The 16,628-nt window shown below is 38.0% G+C and overlaps 1 protein-coding gene across 1 annotated transcript in view; it reads right to left on the reverse strand.

Moving 5' to 3' along the window:
- Nucleotides 1-1,729: 1,729 nt before the first annotated feature.
- Nucleotides 1,730-16,628, reverse strand: part of LOC134753318 (gelsolin, cytoplasmic-like) — a 42,143-nt gene continuing 27,244 nt past the window's right edge. The window contains exons 8-23 of the mRNA XM_063689169.1: nt 16,212-16,312; nt 15,333-15,449; nt 14,158-14,226; nt 13,863-13,925; nt 13,030-13,141; nt 11,356-11,476; nt 10,506-10,662; nt 9,734-9,799; nt 9,387-9,459; nt 8,676-8,770; nt 7,774-7,899; nt 7,005-7,125; nt 6,200-6,345; nt 5,368-5,478; nt 4,546-4,662; nt 1,730-1,872 (exon numbers count right to left, since the gene is read on the reverse strand). Of these exons, the coding sequence (XP_063545239.1) occupies nt 1,822-1,872; nt 4,546-4,662; nt 5,368-5,478; nt 6,200-6,345; nt 7,005-7,125; nt 7,774-7,899; nt 8,676-8,770; nt 9,387-9,459; nt 9,734-9,799; nt 10,506-10,662; nt 11,356-11,476; nt 13,030-13,141; nt 13,863-13,925; nt 14,158-14,226; nt 15,333-15,449; nt 16,212-16,312 (1,646 nt within the window). The 3' untranslated portion in view covers nt 1,730-1,821. The remainder of the gene's footprint in view (nt 1,873-4,545; nt 4,663-5,367; nt 5,479-6,199; nt 6,346-7,004; nt 7,126-7,773; nt 7,900-8,675; nt 8,771-9,386; nt 9,460-9,733; nt 9,800-10,505; nt 10,663-11,355; nt 11,477-13,029; nt 13,142-13,862; nt 13,926-14,157; nt 14,227-15,332; nt 15,450-16,211; nt 16,313-16,628) is intronic.

Consider the following 16,628-nt stretch of genomic DNA (forward strand, 5'->3'; position numbering starts at 1 on the left):
TTTGCCAGACTGTATATGATTTGTATGAGATATATATTTATTTGAAAATAAATGCTATTAGAGGCAGTGAAGATATTGTTTCTACCAACCATACCTTTTGCTTAAGCACTTATTAAGTTATTAGTGTTATTACCTATGCGTATTACCTACATCAATACGGTTGCCGGATACTTTTTGTAAGGGAAACCGGTCAACGGATGCTACCATCCTATACTATACTCGAACACACCCGGGCCAATTTTTTAAACTTGCCGCCTTTTTCTACTGACCAAAGTGAGTGTGCCAGAGTATAGCAACCCAAGCAACCTAAAAGCACTTTCAGACGGGGTAAAGGACCGCGACATGTGGCTCTCACAGAGAACCATTTTGGTTGACACACCTACAAGAATGGAACAGTTTGATATTATACAAAGAGTAGATTAGTTGGAGTAGAAAGCTCTGGAAACTTAGCAAAAGACGACTCCAAATTATAACGGGTGTTTACAGGCCACTACGGGATCAAAGGAGTCTCGGCTAAGACGGAACACTGACACGTCCGCCATCGTAACACCTTAATTAGGGTTCCGTTCCTCAAAAGGAAAAAACGGAACCCTTATAGGATCACTCGTGCGTCTGTCTGTCTGTCCGTCTGTCACAGCCTATTTTCTCCGAAACTACTGGACCAATTAAGTTGAAATTTGGCAGATATGTAAGTCTTTGACCCAAAGACGGACATGTAACGTAAACAAATTAATTTTAAATATGGGGGCCACTTTTGGGGGGTAAATGAGAGAATTAAAAAATAAAGTTTCTCAAAATATATCGTGTTACATATCAAATGAAAGAGCTCAATGTAAGAATCTTAAATGTATATTTTTTATAATTTTAAGATAAACAGTTTAGATGTTATTCACGAAAATAGGCAAAAAATGACCATTCCCCTCTTTATCTCCGAAACTACAGGTTCAAAATATTTCAAAAAATACACAAAATAGATCTTTACCTATATATTACAGGAAAACCTATTAGAAATGTGCAGTCAAGCGTGAGTCGGACTTAATTACTTATTTTCGACCCCTTCGGGTTTTTTAAAGACATTTCACATAAAAAATACGTTGTTTAAATTGTGTAATGTACGGAATCCTTGGAACGCGAGTCCGACTCGCACTTGGCAGGTTTTTTTTACTTTTATATTAGGAAACATAAATCAATCGGGAAGATTACCATTAAAAGACGTAGGTATTGCAGTCATATCTGTCTCTCTCATTCATAGCTGTGTTCATGACGGACGTATGGAGGACCACCTTCCTTAGCCAACATGCCAATCGTTAACGCTCTGTAGCGTAGCGTAGTCATCTCCAAGTAGGGTTGCCACCTTTTTTCTATACACACATAGTATTTTTGTCAAAATATTGAAAAAATATAGTATTTACTGGGAAAAATAAAATAAAAAATAGGACGCCGATTTAAGGCGAATTAAAAATCCAAGTCGAATTAAATATCGGTGACATTTAGTATAACCCTTTCTTGAGTGATGAAAATATAGTATTTTTCGTACTATAATGTTTTTGTATTAGTACGATACTATATATTATAGTACCTATGGGTGGCAACCCTATCTTCAAGTCATCTCTTTCTGTCACCCTTCCATATTAGTGCGACAGTGAGAGTTGCGTTTCGTTCGCTACGGAGCTTAAACGATTGGTATATTGGCTACGCACCCAGGAATGACATAAATCACACATGTAGGTATTTATAGAAACATTTATTTCACGTTATAAAAATGAATACATCTCTTAATAGTTATATCACATTATTTTGTGCTAATTAAAATATTTATTCTTATTCGACATCAATATCATTGTTGATTTCTTCCTCGGAATCCTTGTTTTTCTGAAAGAAAAAAAGAACAATAGGTTATTCCACAAATTTTTATTAATGGTATCACGTATCAGTCGAAAAGGTTTGTTTTGAGGATCAAATGTCTGTTTTAAGACAATAGGCCCCATCTGTCTTAAAGCAATACAAAAGTCACAAATGATGGTCAAAGTCTGGCACCCGCACTTTACTGACGAAACTTCAAATTGGCATTACATCGTCACGTCAGCATGTTAACGTCGCTATTGCTTAGAAGCCGTGGAAAACAAGGAAATTGCGATTTTGTCGGTGAAATATTACGTTTATGTATATTATTGCTATACAATATATTAATATTTATATTATTATTATTTATATTGCAGAAAAGATGTTTAAGAACTGTTTTTGGAATGTACACAGATGAATCGCTACGTGACATGTTTAGGGAAAAGCGCTTTTTGACACTTACCGGCATTTATATTCTTTTTGTATTAGTTTGTGTAAACGATGTGTAATTTTATTTTTCGCCATATTTTATGTCTCTTTCTTTTATGTTGCTTTCTTTTTGTCTGTTACCTTCCGTGATTCTCACCTGATGGTCTCATCGGAAGATCAGCGCTGGAAGTCGCCAGCAGCATGCTGAGATGGGGCCATTTCGTGACACTTTATTTTCATGTTCTTTTAATGTATGTCTATTGTCTGTGTGTGTGTTTACGAATAAAGTATTCTATTCTATTCTATTCTATTCTATATATATTAGAATTAAGTCTATTTGTAAAAAAATCACCCTGAACATTTCACAAAGCGCTCATGCAAAGATAATATTAGATCGCAATATAAATATATTATGGTACTTCCGAGAGCTAGCACTTTAATATATAAAAAAAGCACATTCATATCCGCTATTAATGTCTCTAATCATCTGCCTAATGAAATAAAAAGCCTCGAAGGAAATACCTTTAAAAGATGCTTAAAAAACTTTTTACTAGACAGTCTTCTATAACCTAAAAGAATTTTATAACTCTGTAAACCTAAATGTATATTAAAATTTAGTTTAAGATTAAATAAATTGTATGCCCGAAAAGGGTAAAACTGTTGATACCCATAAAAAAATGTACCTAGCTACTTCTTGTACCTACACAGTTTGAACAATAAATGTTTCTGATTTCTGATTTCTGAAAAAAAATAAGGAATCTAATGGTACCATTCTTTTTTTCCTATTTGGAAGCCAAAATTGTTTTTTTTTTTTTAACTTTGATGTCTAGTTTCCAATTTATTGTGATAAATTGCTCATTTTCTATCTATTTACCTAGATCTAGTTTAAAAATTCAGCATGTGGAAGCAACCCTATTATCATCCTATAGGTCATACTACTAGGGAGGACTAGGGTCCGAATCCTGTTAATAGACTTTAATCGTGTTTAACAAATGTCCGTATTTGTTCCGAAGTTATGCATGTTTTCTATGTAATTAACTATTTCTATAATATCTTTTTTTATGATAAACGAACAGACGGATCGCCTGATGGTAAGCGATTACCGCCCATGGACACCCGCAACACCAGAGGGGCTGTAAGTGCGTTGCCGGCCTTTAAGAGGGGAGTACGTTCTTTTCTTGAAGGTCTATGTTCTTTGTAGTGTATGTTGTCTTCTAGTACCCACAACACCTTATAGGCATGTGTATATTGAGCTTACCGTGGGACTAGGTCGACTTGTGTTTGTATACAGTCGCCGTCAGATATATCGGAGCGGCCAAAGTGTTCACAATATCTAAACACGCACTCTAACGCCTTGACAATAGAGGCGTGCTCAGATATTTGTGAGCACCTTCGCCGCTCCAATATATCTGATGGCGGCTGTACATAAGTTTGTCCAATATTATATTGTTTAAAGTGACTTTAAAAGTTAACTTATCTTATTCATGAAAAATCTTAATCGGGTTAGGTAAAAACTCCGTAATAGATGGATACAGTCTAAGGAAAAAACGTGCCTCGAAAATCAGGAAAATTTGATGTCGAATTTGAGTCAGATGGCGCCACTACCACACTGCGCAGTTTAGGTATATTTGGCCGGCGCACCGCCCGGGCAGGTGTATGGCAGTGGGCTGCCGCTCGCGCAAAATTGAAAATACGCAATGGCTTTGAAACCTAAATCGCGATCTAATCTGTATAAAAGATAATGTTCTGTTTACGGATGTCTGAATAAACGGAAGACCAAGGAAGCAGACACAACATTTTTTTTAAATTCCGGACTATATTGACCGACATATTTTCAAAGGAATAAGTACTTCTGTGGCATACCTACTTCCGTGAGAATCAGACATACTATAAATATTTATTTATTATTTAATTTTGTACCTAAATCTGGCTTTTGTGAAGGAGTGAATTTTCTGTACGGTAATAGTACTATTAGTTATTCTGTGCTACCTACACCTTTACCACACTCCTGTACCTTTGGCCTACTCTCGTATAGAGGGCGTTAACGGTTTCGTTTGTTATTTAACAATTTTAACGCATATCAGTGAAAGAACATGGGAAAAAAGTCATTTATCCATATTTAAATACATTTTATCGTGTTTTTATAAATCTTCATTTTTAGTTTTAAAGTGTGTCGATAGATGGCAGTGGATTTACTGTGGTTACAAAATTGACTATGACAGTACCGCTCTATCCTATTATATCCTCTTTGTTCCAAGGCAGAAAAGTCCTTACCAGCCACATTTGAGGGTCCCATTCTCCGAAGGCAGCCTTGAACAGCTCGGGCTCATGATCTTGCTTGATGACCACTGCCACTGAGGTTCCGGCGTGACGCACCTTCCTCAAGTATGCCTGGAAAATGGAACTTTGTAATAGAACACGGAGAAGATAGGGAGATGTAAAGAGCTAAGGGAAAAATTGTGGTTTAATAACAAACCTAACGTCATAATAATTTTATTTATTTTTATTTATTTATTTTATTTATTAAACTTTACACATAGGTTAACAGTATTACACCAAATCACTTATGTGGTATTTATATTAAAATTAAAATAGGTAGTCTGTCTGAAAATAAATAATTTGATATTTTTATTTTTATTAAAATAGTAATTACAAAACCGGCCAAGTGCAAGTCGGACTCGCGCACCGAGAGTTCCGTACTTTTTAGTATTTGTTGTTATAGCGGCAACAGAAATAAATCATCTTTGAAAATTTCAACTGCCTATTTATTACGGTTCATGAGATACAGCCTGGTGACAGACAGACTGACAGACGGCCAGACGGCCAGATGGCCAGACGGCCAGACGGCCAGACGGCCAGACGGACAGATGGACAGCGGAGTCTTAGTAATAGGGTCCCGTTTTTACCCTTTGGGTACGGAACCCTAAAAACGTGTGATTTGTGGAGTTTTCAAAAAAATTGAAAAGTTTATATCCTTGAAATTTTCAAAAGAAAGAAAATTTCCCATTTTTGAAATTGTTTTTTTTTTCGTTTCGCGTTCCAGTAAAATTGCGTAAACGCTTCATAATTTTGTGTTTGTTTAGTCTGTGATGATACCTCAGCGATGTGGTTGCCAGCTTTCTTCATAGAGTGACTGGCCTCCTTGCCGATCCAGACGTACAGCTCGTCCCCCGAGTCCAGCACGTACACGTCATCTTGGTGTAGAGCCTGCGAATACAATTTTGATACATCAATATCTACTTGGCGAGCTCATAAAATGTTATCTGTAATGTTATGTAATGATACTTCCCTTGTGGTTCTTCGAAGCTGAAACCCAAGGGAAGCGTTATTGCAGACAAATCGACGCTTGATCGGCTTGCCCACTCACGTGCACTAGATTTAAGTAATTACAGTAAAATGGAGCAAAACAGACATTCAAACCTCGATAACATTTTATTTTTACATATGCAAACTGAATGGTATATATAATAAGTGTTCCGGACGTTTGTATTTTAGTATTTCTTTTATTTTGGGTAGATCCATTTCATAGCTTTGACGATAGACAGGAAAACCCACCTCACCCCGTAGTCCCTCGTAATTGGGGTGAGATGGGTTTTCATACAAAGGTGATTTTGGAAGATTGTTAGATCGTTTTTTTTATTATGAGTATTACTATAGCTTCATTTTAAATTGGAATACATTATTTTTGTAGCAGTAGCCTTCAATCCCATCTCACCCCCTTTTCATACCTTCTCTCCCCATTCATAACCCAACTCTCCCCGCGAACCCTACTCACCCCATTTTACGGTACCTAATATCTGTGACGAGATACCTCCATCTTCAAGATTCATACCTTTTGATTATAGATTTCTCCGAAAGTGATGGCATTGTGGCCAGACATGACAGCATACTGCTACCTGTGATGCACTGGATAAAACAGGATTCTTACCTTCTGTTCAATGATAAAGATCTCCTCGAAACTAACAGCGCTGTTGCCAGAAAGATTGGCGTCAAAAAGTCGCGGCTCAGTGCCGAGGCGCTTAGTCACCCTCTCGCGCCAGGCTTCAGTGCTGGACACTTGTGAGGCATCACCGGCTGAAAGGGAAGATTCATTGGATGTATTATAACAGTTATGAGTCTTATGAGCTATCTTAGATTAATGACAGCTTTTGGAACGATCCCTAACAGCATTTATACGTCATTATGACATTAGCGACGTCATTATGACGCCATAATGACGTCATTATTACGTCATTATGACGTCGTTGACGTCACTTTGCTACCTGGGATAGTAACAATGAAACAAGGGAGCAAATCTCATTTAGATACAGTGTTTTACTATTTTTTCACTGCCAAGGAGATGGTTAACGCTTAGTCGGTAAATCAGACGTTCCTGAATCGAACACGATAGGACAAAGTCCCTGCTGATGGACTGATGATAAATAGGCCCACCGGGCCTGATGATGAGACCCACCAACCATCAATAAACCAATAAAATAGAGATGTCATGTATCTAGCTTAGCTACTATCTACTACCTACCTATAGTCAATGACTGGTGGACTATGGTTGGTAGTATGGTCGTTTAGTATGGTTTTGACTATGGTATAGTGGATATTGGTATGGACTTAGGTTTCTGTTCTGAGGTTTAAAGGTGGACGTACTTTATATGGTGGCTGCTCTAGTGTTTCAATAAATATGAGCCAAAGTTTGCTCAAATACCTATTGGAGTCTAGATTCAGTGAGGTCTACTTACTCAGGTAGGACCAGAAGTCGTCGGGCTCGTTGCCTTGAGTGATGACCTCGAACTCCTTATCGGCGCCAAGGATTCTTTCCACAAATTGTGCGGCCTCTTGTTGTTCCACGTCGCTGGAGGTCTGGAGTTTTGATTTATTAGGTTTTATTCTAAGAACAAATTATATTACTTTCTATGAAAATATTTTAATCTGTGTTAATTCAAGTAGACACATTACTATTTAAACTATAAACCGAAATAAATTTCGAATTTATTTTGGTTTGGTAAATAAATTTCGAATTTATTTTGGTTTATTAGGTTCTGAATTCAAAATAGACATAATTATAATACATAAATAAATATTTGATAAGGTAGGTAGAGTCACCTATGTGACCTAAACGTAGTGTCACCTATGTGACGTCTCTTGGGCTGCCTGTCCATAGATTACGATGACCGCTTTCAATTAGGCGGGCCTTAATACTTATTTGCCACCAACGTGGTAGGATTTATTTAGATAAATTGTGGTATTTTCTATAAAAAGGGACCTTATTGTCGATGGCGCATACGCCATTATAAATGATGCTCCGATATAAATACAATGCCTCGCGACGCTGTGCGGCGTAAGCGCCATCGACAATAAGGTCCCTTTTCATACAAAATTTCCCAATTGCTAAACCCTTAAGTGGTCGAGCCTGTATTTGAACCAGTCTTTCGGACCACCGGTTGAGAGGGTTTAAAGTATCTTTTTAATACTTTTGTTATAGATGGATAGCAAAGAATAGATTCTCACTTGTCCATGCCACACGTAGATATTGTTAGGCGTCTCCAGCAGGAACACATCCTCGGGCTGCAGACTGGTGGTGACTTCTGGCACCTGTTCTGCCCTCATGTCTTCAGCTGCCTTGGTTCCGTGGATCTATCAACAAATACATATTAATTGATAACAGATCCATGTAAGTTAAAACCTATCTAAAAAGCATCGTTTAAAGAAAACTGCAACTCCGCCAACTTAAATGTGGTATTTTATATAAAAAGGGACCTTATTGTCGATGGCGCTTACGCCATTATAAACGATGCTCCGATATAAATACAATGCCGCGCGACGCTGTGCGGCGTAAGCGCCATCGACAATAAGGTCCCTTTTCATAGAAAATGTCCCAAATAATGTATGGAAATAGTCACTACGTGACTTTTCATAGTATCTGTATTGTATTTGTGTCTGTATTGTGTGTGTTTTGTATTTTTCTATTCATTTAGCGTTTGTCGATGACAGCTTATGTAAAATGCAATTTTCTCATATCTGTCTTATCATTTACTTATCATAGTTTATCTCAGGCTCAGAAACGCTTGTCAAAATAGACTTTGTCTCACCATATTTGGAGAATTCAACCAAACGATTACCAGACATACTGGTTTTATATCTTTTTTTTTAACGATGTGGTAATCCTGTTACGCATACCCCCTGTGACCTAAAGAGGCGTCGGGGTTATGTGGGACCCCCATCTCCCTTTCCTTTCTCTTAGCGAGAAAAGGGGGAGAAGTCCTACCCACTAAACCCACATCGGCTTTACCCGCATTGCCGTATGGGAGACGTCATGGGATCGCGAACATTCTGCCATGACGCCCCAGACAACCCAACCAGGACTGGTTTTATATCTGTCACAGCTGTTTAATATGCCTTAGCTAACTTACCCTGAACAGCCTGACGCCATCGGTGTCGTAGCTGTCTTTCTGGTTGGAGTTCCTGAACCCGGAGGCTTTACCACCCAGAAGAGTTACCAGGCGACCTGATTTGGAATAGCGCGTTATTAATTAAACCATAATTTTTAAATTCTCGTTAACAACAAAGACCTAACTGAACAAAACATTGCCATAATTTTAGAAAAAGATAAATTAATGGCATACCTACAATACAAACAAGATAACTAAACATTTAAAACCGGCCAAGTGCGAGTCGGACTCGCACACCTAGGGATCCGTACTTTTTATTATTTGTTGTTATAGCGGCAACAGAAATATATCATCTGTGAAAATTTCAACTGTTGCAGCTATGACGGTTCATGAAATACAGCGTGGTGACAGACAGGCAGACGGACAGACGGACAGCGGAGTCTTAGTAATAGGGTCCCGTTTTTACCCTTTGGGTATACGGAACCCTAAAAATGAAGCCACATAATGGCAAAACGTATCGTGGACGTTCACGATAAAATATAATAGTTGAGGAGTATCTTTTCAAAGAGGTTTATTTCTCTATGAAAAACTATACAAAAATAAGCCTTGTGAAAAGACACACAAGGCTTATTTTTGTATGATTTTTCATAGAGAAGTAAATCCTTTGAAAAGACGCTCCTCAGTTATCATCGGGTACCAGAGTTAAACTTATTAAGCCTACATTAAACATACCCTTGAAGATCTTGAGGAAGTGTTGAGGCTCCTCACCCTGAGGTACCCTCACCAGAGTAGCTTTGCCAGAGAGCTGCAACAAAAAGCTAGATGAATATGAATATGAACATGAATATATGAATATGAATATTAATATGAATATGAATATGGATATGGATATGAATGCTAACAACTGATGTGGCATCATACGGCTACCCCCCGCTAGCATTCTTTGAGCGTGGGTGTCTAGTCAGCGCTATGGAAAATGGCGTCACTGCGCAGTTGGGCCGAGCAGTAGCCATAGAGTTCACTACTCGGGAGACGCTAGTGTGGTTGTCCATAAAGTTGGACCAAGATAAAAGACTTACCGCGTTGTCAAGGCCAACAGACTGAATCGCCGCTGCGGTCTTCTCATCTAAGGTTGAATCTTTGCCCTGCGAACATACATTAATAATAGTGTTAGTGATACTAATAAAATGTATCCCTTTATTAAGTATAAACACATTCAAACATTCAAACCTCGATAACATTGTATTTTTACATATGCAAACAATAAGTGTTCCGGACGTTTGTATTTTCGTTTTTATTTTATTTTGGGTAGTTCCATTTCATAACTTTGACGATAAACAGGAAATCCCACCTCACCCCGTAGTTTGTAATTGGGGTGAGATGGGATTTCATACAAAGATGATTTTGAAAGATTGTTGGATCTATTTTTATTTATTATGAGTATTACTATAGCTCCATTTTAAATTGGAATACGTTATTTTTGTAGCAGTAGCCTTAAAATCCCATCTCACCCCCTTTCATCCCTTCTCTCCCCATTCATGACCCAACTCTCCCCGCGAACCCTACTCACCCTATTTTACGGTAGCAGTAAATAAATAAAAATGTGCCGATGCTACACAGATACCTACAAATGTTATAGTTTTAATGAAAGAATTATTAATATTATTATTATTAATTATTATTATTAGAATTGAAAAAAAAAATGAAAGAATTGATATTATTATCCAGGATTTAGTCTATTAGGTTGTTCACGTTTGTTCACAATTTCGCTACTGATGTATCGGCTGCGATACGTTGTATTCTAACCATGGACCATAAAAAGAGCACTTTGCAAATGTCACTGCAACTTACAAGCCAAAAGTAAACAATATGGCCACGGCCCATCTCGCCCCGGTACTCGTACTGGATGACGTAAGAGTCGCCTTGGTACAGCTCGCCGAAACGCTTGCCGGGTTCAGTGCCGGGCGAGGCTGAGTCGTAGGCCTTCGACAGCTCTAGGCCTTCGATTCTGGAGAAGATAATTATTCATTGTAATACATGTTATATACGAATAAAGAGCTTGAGGCTCGATTCGAACTGGCGTCCGTAGCATTCGCGGTTGTTGCCACAACTCAAGGCCTTGTATCCGGACTATTTTGGTATATGAAATAAAACTATGAAAACTGATTACATCGCGTATATTGAATTTATATTAATAAATAAATATGAATTCAACATAGGAATATTAAGAATATAATCCGTTTTTAGTTTTATTTCATGACTAGCTTTTGCCCGCGACTTCGTCTGCGTGGAATCAGTAACAGCAGCTAGAGTAAGTTTAGCGCCTGGAGAAAGTCTTATAGCAATCATTCAATTTGAGCATTATACAAATTACACAAGGCAACTCATTAATTATCTCAATTCCACCATGATTCCACCCCGCTTTTCACCCTCTTAAGAGATGATTTTCGGGATAAAAACTATCCTATGTCCTTCTTCGGGAATCAAACTATCACTATACCAAATTTCAACTAAATCGGTTCAGCGGTTTAAGCGTGAAGAGGTAACAGACAGACAGACAGACACACTTTCGCATTTATAATATAAAGTATGGATTAACCTATCGCGGTAACCGAAGACAATATTATTTTGGTATACCTATGACAACTTTGCAGATGTCGCCACTCTACTTACAACTGAGTATGATGATGATGATACTAACCTGTAGACTACGTATTCGCCGTCGCCCTGGTCAGGCATAAACCCGCGAGCGGAGCCAGTCTTGCCAACCACTCGAGCACGCTTCGCGGATGTCACTTCGTCCCCATTGAAGTATTCCTCATCTGTATATTGTTACATCTGTATCATTATTACGTCATTATGACGTCAGCGACGTCATTTTGACGTAATAATGACGTCATAATCAAGTCGCTGACGTCATAATGACGAATAAATGCTACCTGGGTGGTTGGTATATTAGTAAATAAATCTAAGCTAACTCACTAAGGTCAATAATTAGGTAATGCAGATGACATTACCTAATTATTAAGAGGCCAGTGTCGATTTTAGTCGCAAAAATGTAAAATTGATAGATTTAGTTAGTGAAATTGTACACCTTTTGTTGCCTAATTGAAATAACAAGTACTGGTTTCTATTAGAACGTCTTCTTATCTTGCCTTTTATCAGATCAATTTTTTGAAACTAAATTAGTAATGATTTTTTTTTTGATGGACGATTAGGTAAACGCGCGTAAAGCACTGATTTTGTCGCTCTTATTTGTAAATTTCGTAATGTTTGGACTGCTAAAAATTGTAAATTTGTATTACACATATTCTGTACTTGACCTTTATCAGATTAAATTTTTGTTATATGACTTAAGAGTTCGAGGAAATGAAAGTTAAACGAATTAAATTTTCTCCAGAAATTACTTTAAAACAAGTGACAATTTCTCTGAAAATCGACTTAATTTCAACGTAATTTTGATACTTAAACAATCTACAACATTTGCTGAAACTATTCTTATACATCAATTTGTACAATTTACCACCATAATTTTTTGATGAATTTTTAAAAATTGCCCCTTCTCTTCATATATTACCGGTGACGCACGCTCGAGACCTCATTATTAAAAGGCAAGATGAGAAGACATGCTAATAGAAACCAATACTTGTTATTTAGATATTACGTAACAAAACGTGTATAATTTCAACGACTAAATCTATCAATTTTACATTTTTGCTCCAAAATCGACTACAGCCTCTTAAGCAGGCACGAAATCTCAATTGCCATCTAACCTTAATTGTGACATGTTCCCTAGTTCCAAATTTTACAAATAGATTCAAACACACCTTCCAATAATCTGGGTCATACACATTTTATAGCAAACTCGTTCGCGTCTTTTCTGTAGACATCGCAAAGTTAAGGGAATTTAAAGCTAATTTTTACGCGGCACTTTTACAGGTGGCATACATTTTTTCAGTACTTGAGACTCAAATAATAAAAACGGGATATCTATGTACCAGTCGTTAATTTTCATTGTATTCTCCACAGAAGTGACCTTTTTTATAATCATAATCATTTATTTGCACATAAAAAGGGTTTTATAAGGTGTTGGGACTTTTTCGCGTCTTTCCAGTAGACATAAAATTAAGGGAATTTAAAGCTACTTTTTACGCGGCACCTTCCCAAGCGGCATACATTTTTTCAGTGGGTACTTAAGACTCAAATAAGAAAACCGGGTTATTTATGTACCAGATTCGTTAACTTTTATTGTATTGTTCACAGAAGTGACCTTTTTCTAAAATGTTTTTGACCCAATCAATCAATCAAACTTTTATTGATAAAATAGAAGTATTTTACATGTCAACACATTAATAGGAACCAAATTGTAACTCACCACTGAGCGACCTAACCAAGCGGTTGTGCGACATGCCAACGTCCCTCCAAGTGGCGAAGTATTGCTTGAAAGCGGCCGGCTCTGTACCTTGGGGGATCCTGGTTACTTGCACCTGGTAATTAAAAAAGTATGTTTGAGGTAGTTTATTATTATATTATTATTATATACGAATGCACAGGCAGCTTAAAATAACTGATACGTGCATATCAATGTCCTGCACTTGTGTTTTGTCCATTCGTAAAATGTTTGTCGAGTCTGTTTTTAAAGGAGTTTACTGAAGGCGCACTGATTACGGATTCGGGCAAACTGTTCCACACTTTCACTACACTTAGCTAACAAGAGGGTTTCCCATAATCTTTGTGTCGTCAGCGAATAAAAACAAATCTGACTCTACAACGCCTAAGATCCGTCAGAAAAATCCCAAACAGCATTGGTCCAAGTACAGAACCCTGCGGAACTCCACTGTAGACGTCATGCGGATTTTTGTTGTTTTTGTGAGTGACAGACATGATGCCATGTTAGTGCTTGTTGTCTAAAATACTTAGTGGTTAATCAAAATATTTATCAGTACGGTTTTTACTCACTATTATTTTTAGTCGCTTTTGGCGACATGTTTCGGATTCTTTGGGAATCCATCCTCAGGCACGAGTGTCCGCGGCGGTTGTACGTCGTGCACTAAAAATAATAGTGAGTAAAAACCGTACTGATAAATATTTTGAAATATGTCTCACGATAGTTTAAGTGCGACTTAGTGGTTAATGTTTGATTTGTGTGAATTTTCTATAAAAGCAAGACTGTGTTACTGGTAGATCATGTAACAGACGAAAACTTACCCATTTAGGATAGTTCTTAGCGCTCAAATACTGCTGGGCCTTGTTCATAGCTTCAGACTTTTCCTGAAGGAAACAAATTAATACATTAATGATTTAATGTGATGTCTTATATCTTATCTTACATGTTTCTATAGAATATTGGATCAGTGTTGGCCGAAAGTTAATTGACCATTTACCATTACAAATTAAACCGTAAACCGTAATGGACGGCTACAGTTTACGGTTCAATTTGTGATGGTTAATGGTCAATTGCATTAACGTTTCGACCAACACTATATTGGATTGTTTTTATTACCTTATCAGTAGACTGTTTGCCAACCCAAACGTAGATGCTGCCGCTGACCGTATCCAAGATGTAACATTCCTGTAAAAAGATAAATACTTATATCCTTAATAATAATAATTCACTAGGTAGTACATCAGTTTCCAAGCAACTGTATTATCGTGTTAGGACAGCAAATATGGCTATTACTACGTTTATTTGTTTTTAAAATATAACACTTTAAACTCGCGTTTCGTACACATAATTAATGTCATTACCGGGTCTAACGCGATTGAAAATCATTATTTTACCTTTTCTCCGACGTTTCAGCTGCGTAGTCGTCGAATAATCCGCTGTGGTCACGGACGACTGACGTCCGAAATGTTCGGCGTAGACAAATAAATTTATCTACAGTCTTCCGTGAGCACAGCTAGTGCAACCTAGCTGAATCGTCGATAAAAAGGTAAAATAATGTCATTTCATCGCGTTAGACCCAGTAAATAATGACATTAATTATGTACTTGTTTTTTTTTTTTTTTTTTATGTGATATTCAGCAAACGAGCAGACGAGCCGCCTGATGGGAAGCAGTCATCGTCGCCCATGGACGTAAGCAACATCACAGGAGCCACTTAAGCATTGCCGACCCTTGAGAACCCTAAATACCCGCTTCTTGAAGAATCCCATGTCGTAGCACAAAGGAAATACCTCAGGAGGCAACTCATTCCACATTCTGCACGTTCTGGGAAGAAACGAGCGGGATGCCCGCTTATTCATGGTGTGCCATGTGTCTAAGAAGTGAGGATGAGCTTTGCTCCTTTGGCGGGAGGTGCGGTGATAGAAACGAGACGATGGCACCAGATCAAAAAGTTCTTCGGAACATTCCCCATTGTACAGACGGTAGAACATGTAAAGAGAGCCAACGTCTCTCCGAAGACTAAGAGGTTCTAAGCCGTCAGTAAGTATTTTCTTTAAAACGAAGTAGTATTTTGTAAGGAACCCTCCATTCTACGCGTTTACATAACGTTCAACTTTACATAATCTTAGTGATATATAATCCGGCCCAAAGCCGTGCCAGGGTAGCAATCTGTCCCAAACCTGTCCTGTCCACTATTCCACTACTTTTGTCTACTCATGTTACTCTGTCGTGGTATACTTGCCTGCGTTTCACAGCTCTTTGAGCCACAGATAATGATAAATTGGAACTCACAGCGGGCTTGAGCTGCTCCTGGCGGAAGGGTTTGGGCAGCGGAGTGATCTTCAAAGAACCGGTGCTGTCCGAGATCTCGGAGAGGGTGATGGTCTGCTCCTCGCTCCTTTCGAAGGCCTGTAAGAAATAGACAGGTGACTATAACATTCGACAAGACAGATTAGACAAGTGTATCAGATTCACTTGTTACGAGAGACGATTCCATAGGAAATTGTCATATACCATGTGAAACAGAACGATGAAATTTTCTGCTAATATTCAGCTTTAGAAATACATTCCAATAAACCATGTAAGTACGATCTTCCATATTGTTAACTAACAATCTATAAACCGTTTTGCAAAGATATATAAACGTTTACTGATGGTCAGGTAAGAGTGTTGGTGTTAGTACATCATATATGGGGCATTTTTTATGAAAAGGGACCTTATTGTCGATGGCGCTTACGCCGCACAGCGTCGCGCGGCATTGTATTTATATCGGAGCATCGTTTATAATGGCGTAAGCGCTATCGACAATAAGGTCCCTTTTTATAGAAAATACCACATATTATAGGACATTCTTACACAGATTGACCAAGTCCCACGGTAAGCCCAAGGAGGCTTGTGTTGTGGGTACTCAGATAACGATATATATAATATATATAAATACTTAAATACATGGAAAATACCCATGACTCAGGAACAAATATCTGTGCTCATCACACAAATACTGCCCTTACCGGGATTCGAACTCAGGACCATCGGCTTCACAGGCAGGGTCACTACCCAGGCCAGACTGGTCGTCATACATTTCATAGCGGCTGTTATCTTTATATTACGCCGGTGGCACACAAGCATACATCCCGTCAAGTAGTAACCGTAGCCTATATCTCTATTTACCTGGTCGTCACCACCCGCGCTCTCTTCGGGCACGCTGTCCTTGGAGCCAGATCCGAGAGCCGTGAAGAATTTCTCGATGTCGGTCTCGCTCGAGTACTGGTCTGTAACGTTGATGGATCACGTTTTGAAAATCTTTTATTTTTTAAGAAATATGTAAAAAAAAAAAAAAAAAAGAAATAAAAGAAAAGGCTTTCGTTATTTTTGTTATTATGAAAATACAAATAGAAAAATTCTGGAATTTAACCTTAGTCCGACCAGGAATTTTAGGATCTTCTCTATGTTCTATGTCTCTCGATGGGGTAGAACCGGTAGAACGCATATTGCCACCTTCCATATACATATATTAAATCATCAGTTCAATTATATGTATAGTAAAGGTCCCAATACACTCCCTTAGGTTCCTCCATAAAACATGTA

Source organism: Cydia strobilella, chromosome 26, assembly GCF_947568885.1.
Source record: "Cydia strobilella chromosome 26, ilCydStro3.1, whole genome shotgun sequence".
Taxonomy (NCBI): domain Eukaryota; kingdom Metazoa; phylum Arthropoda; class Insecta; order Lepidoptera; family Tortricidae; genus Cydia; species Cydia strobilella.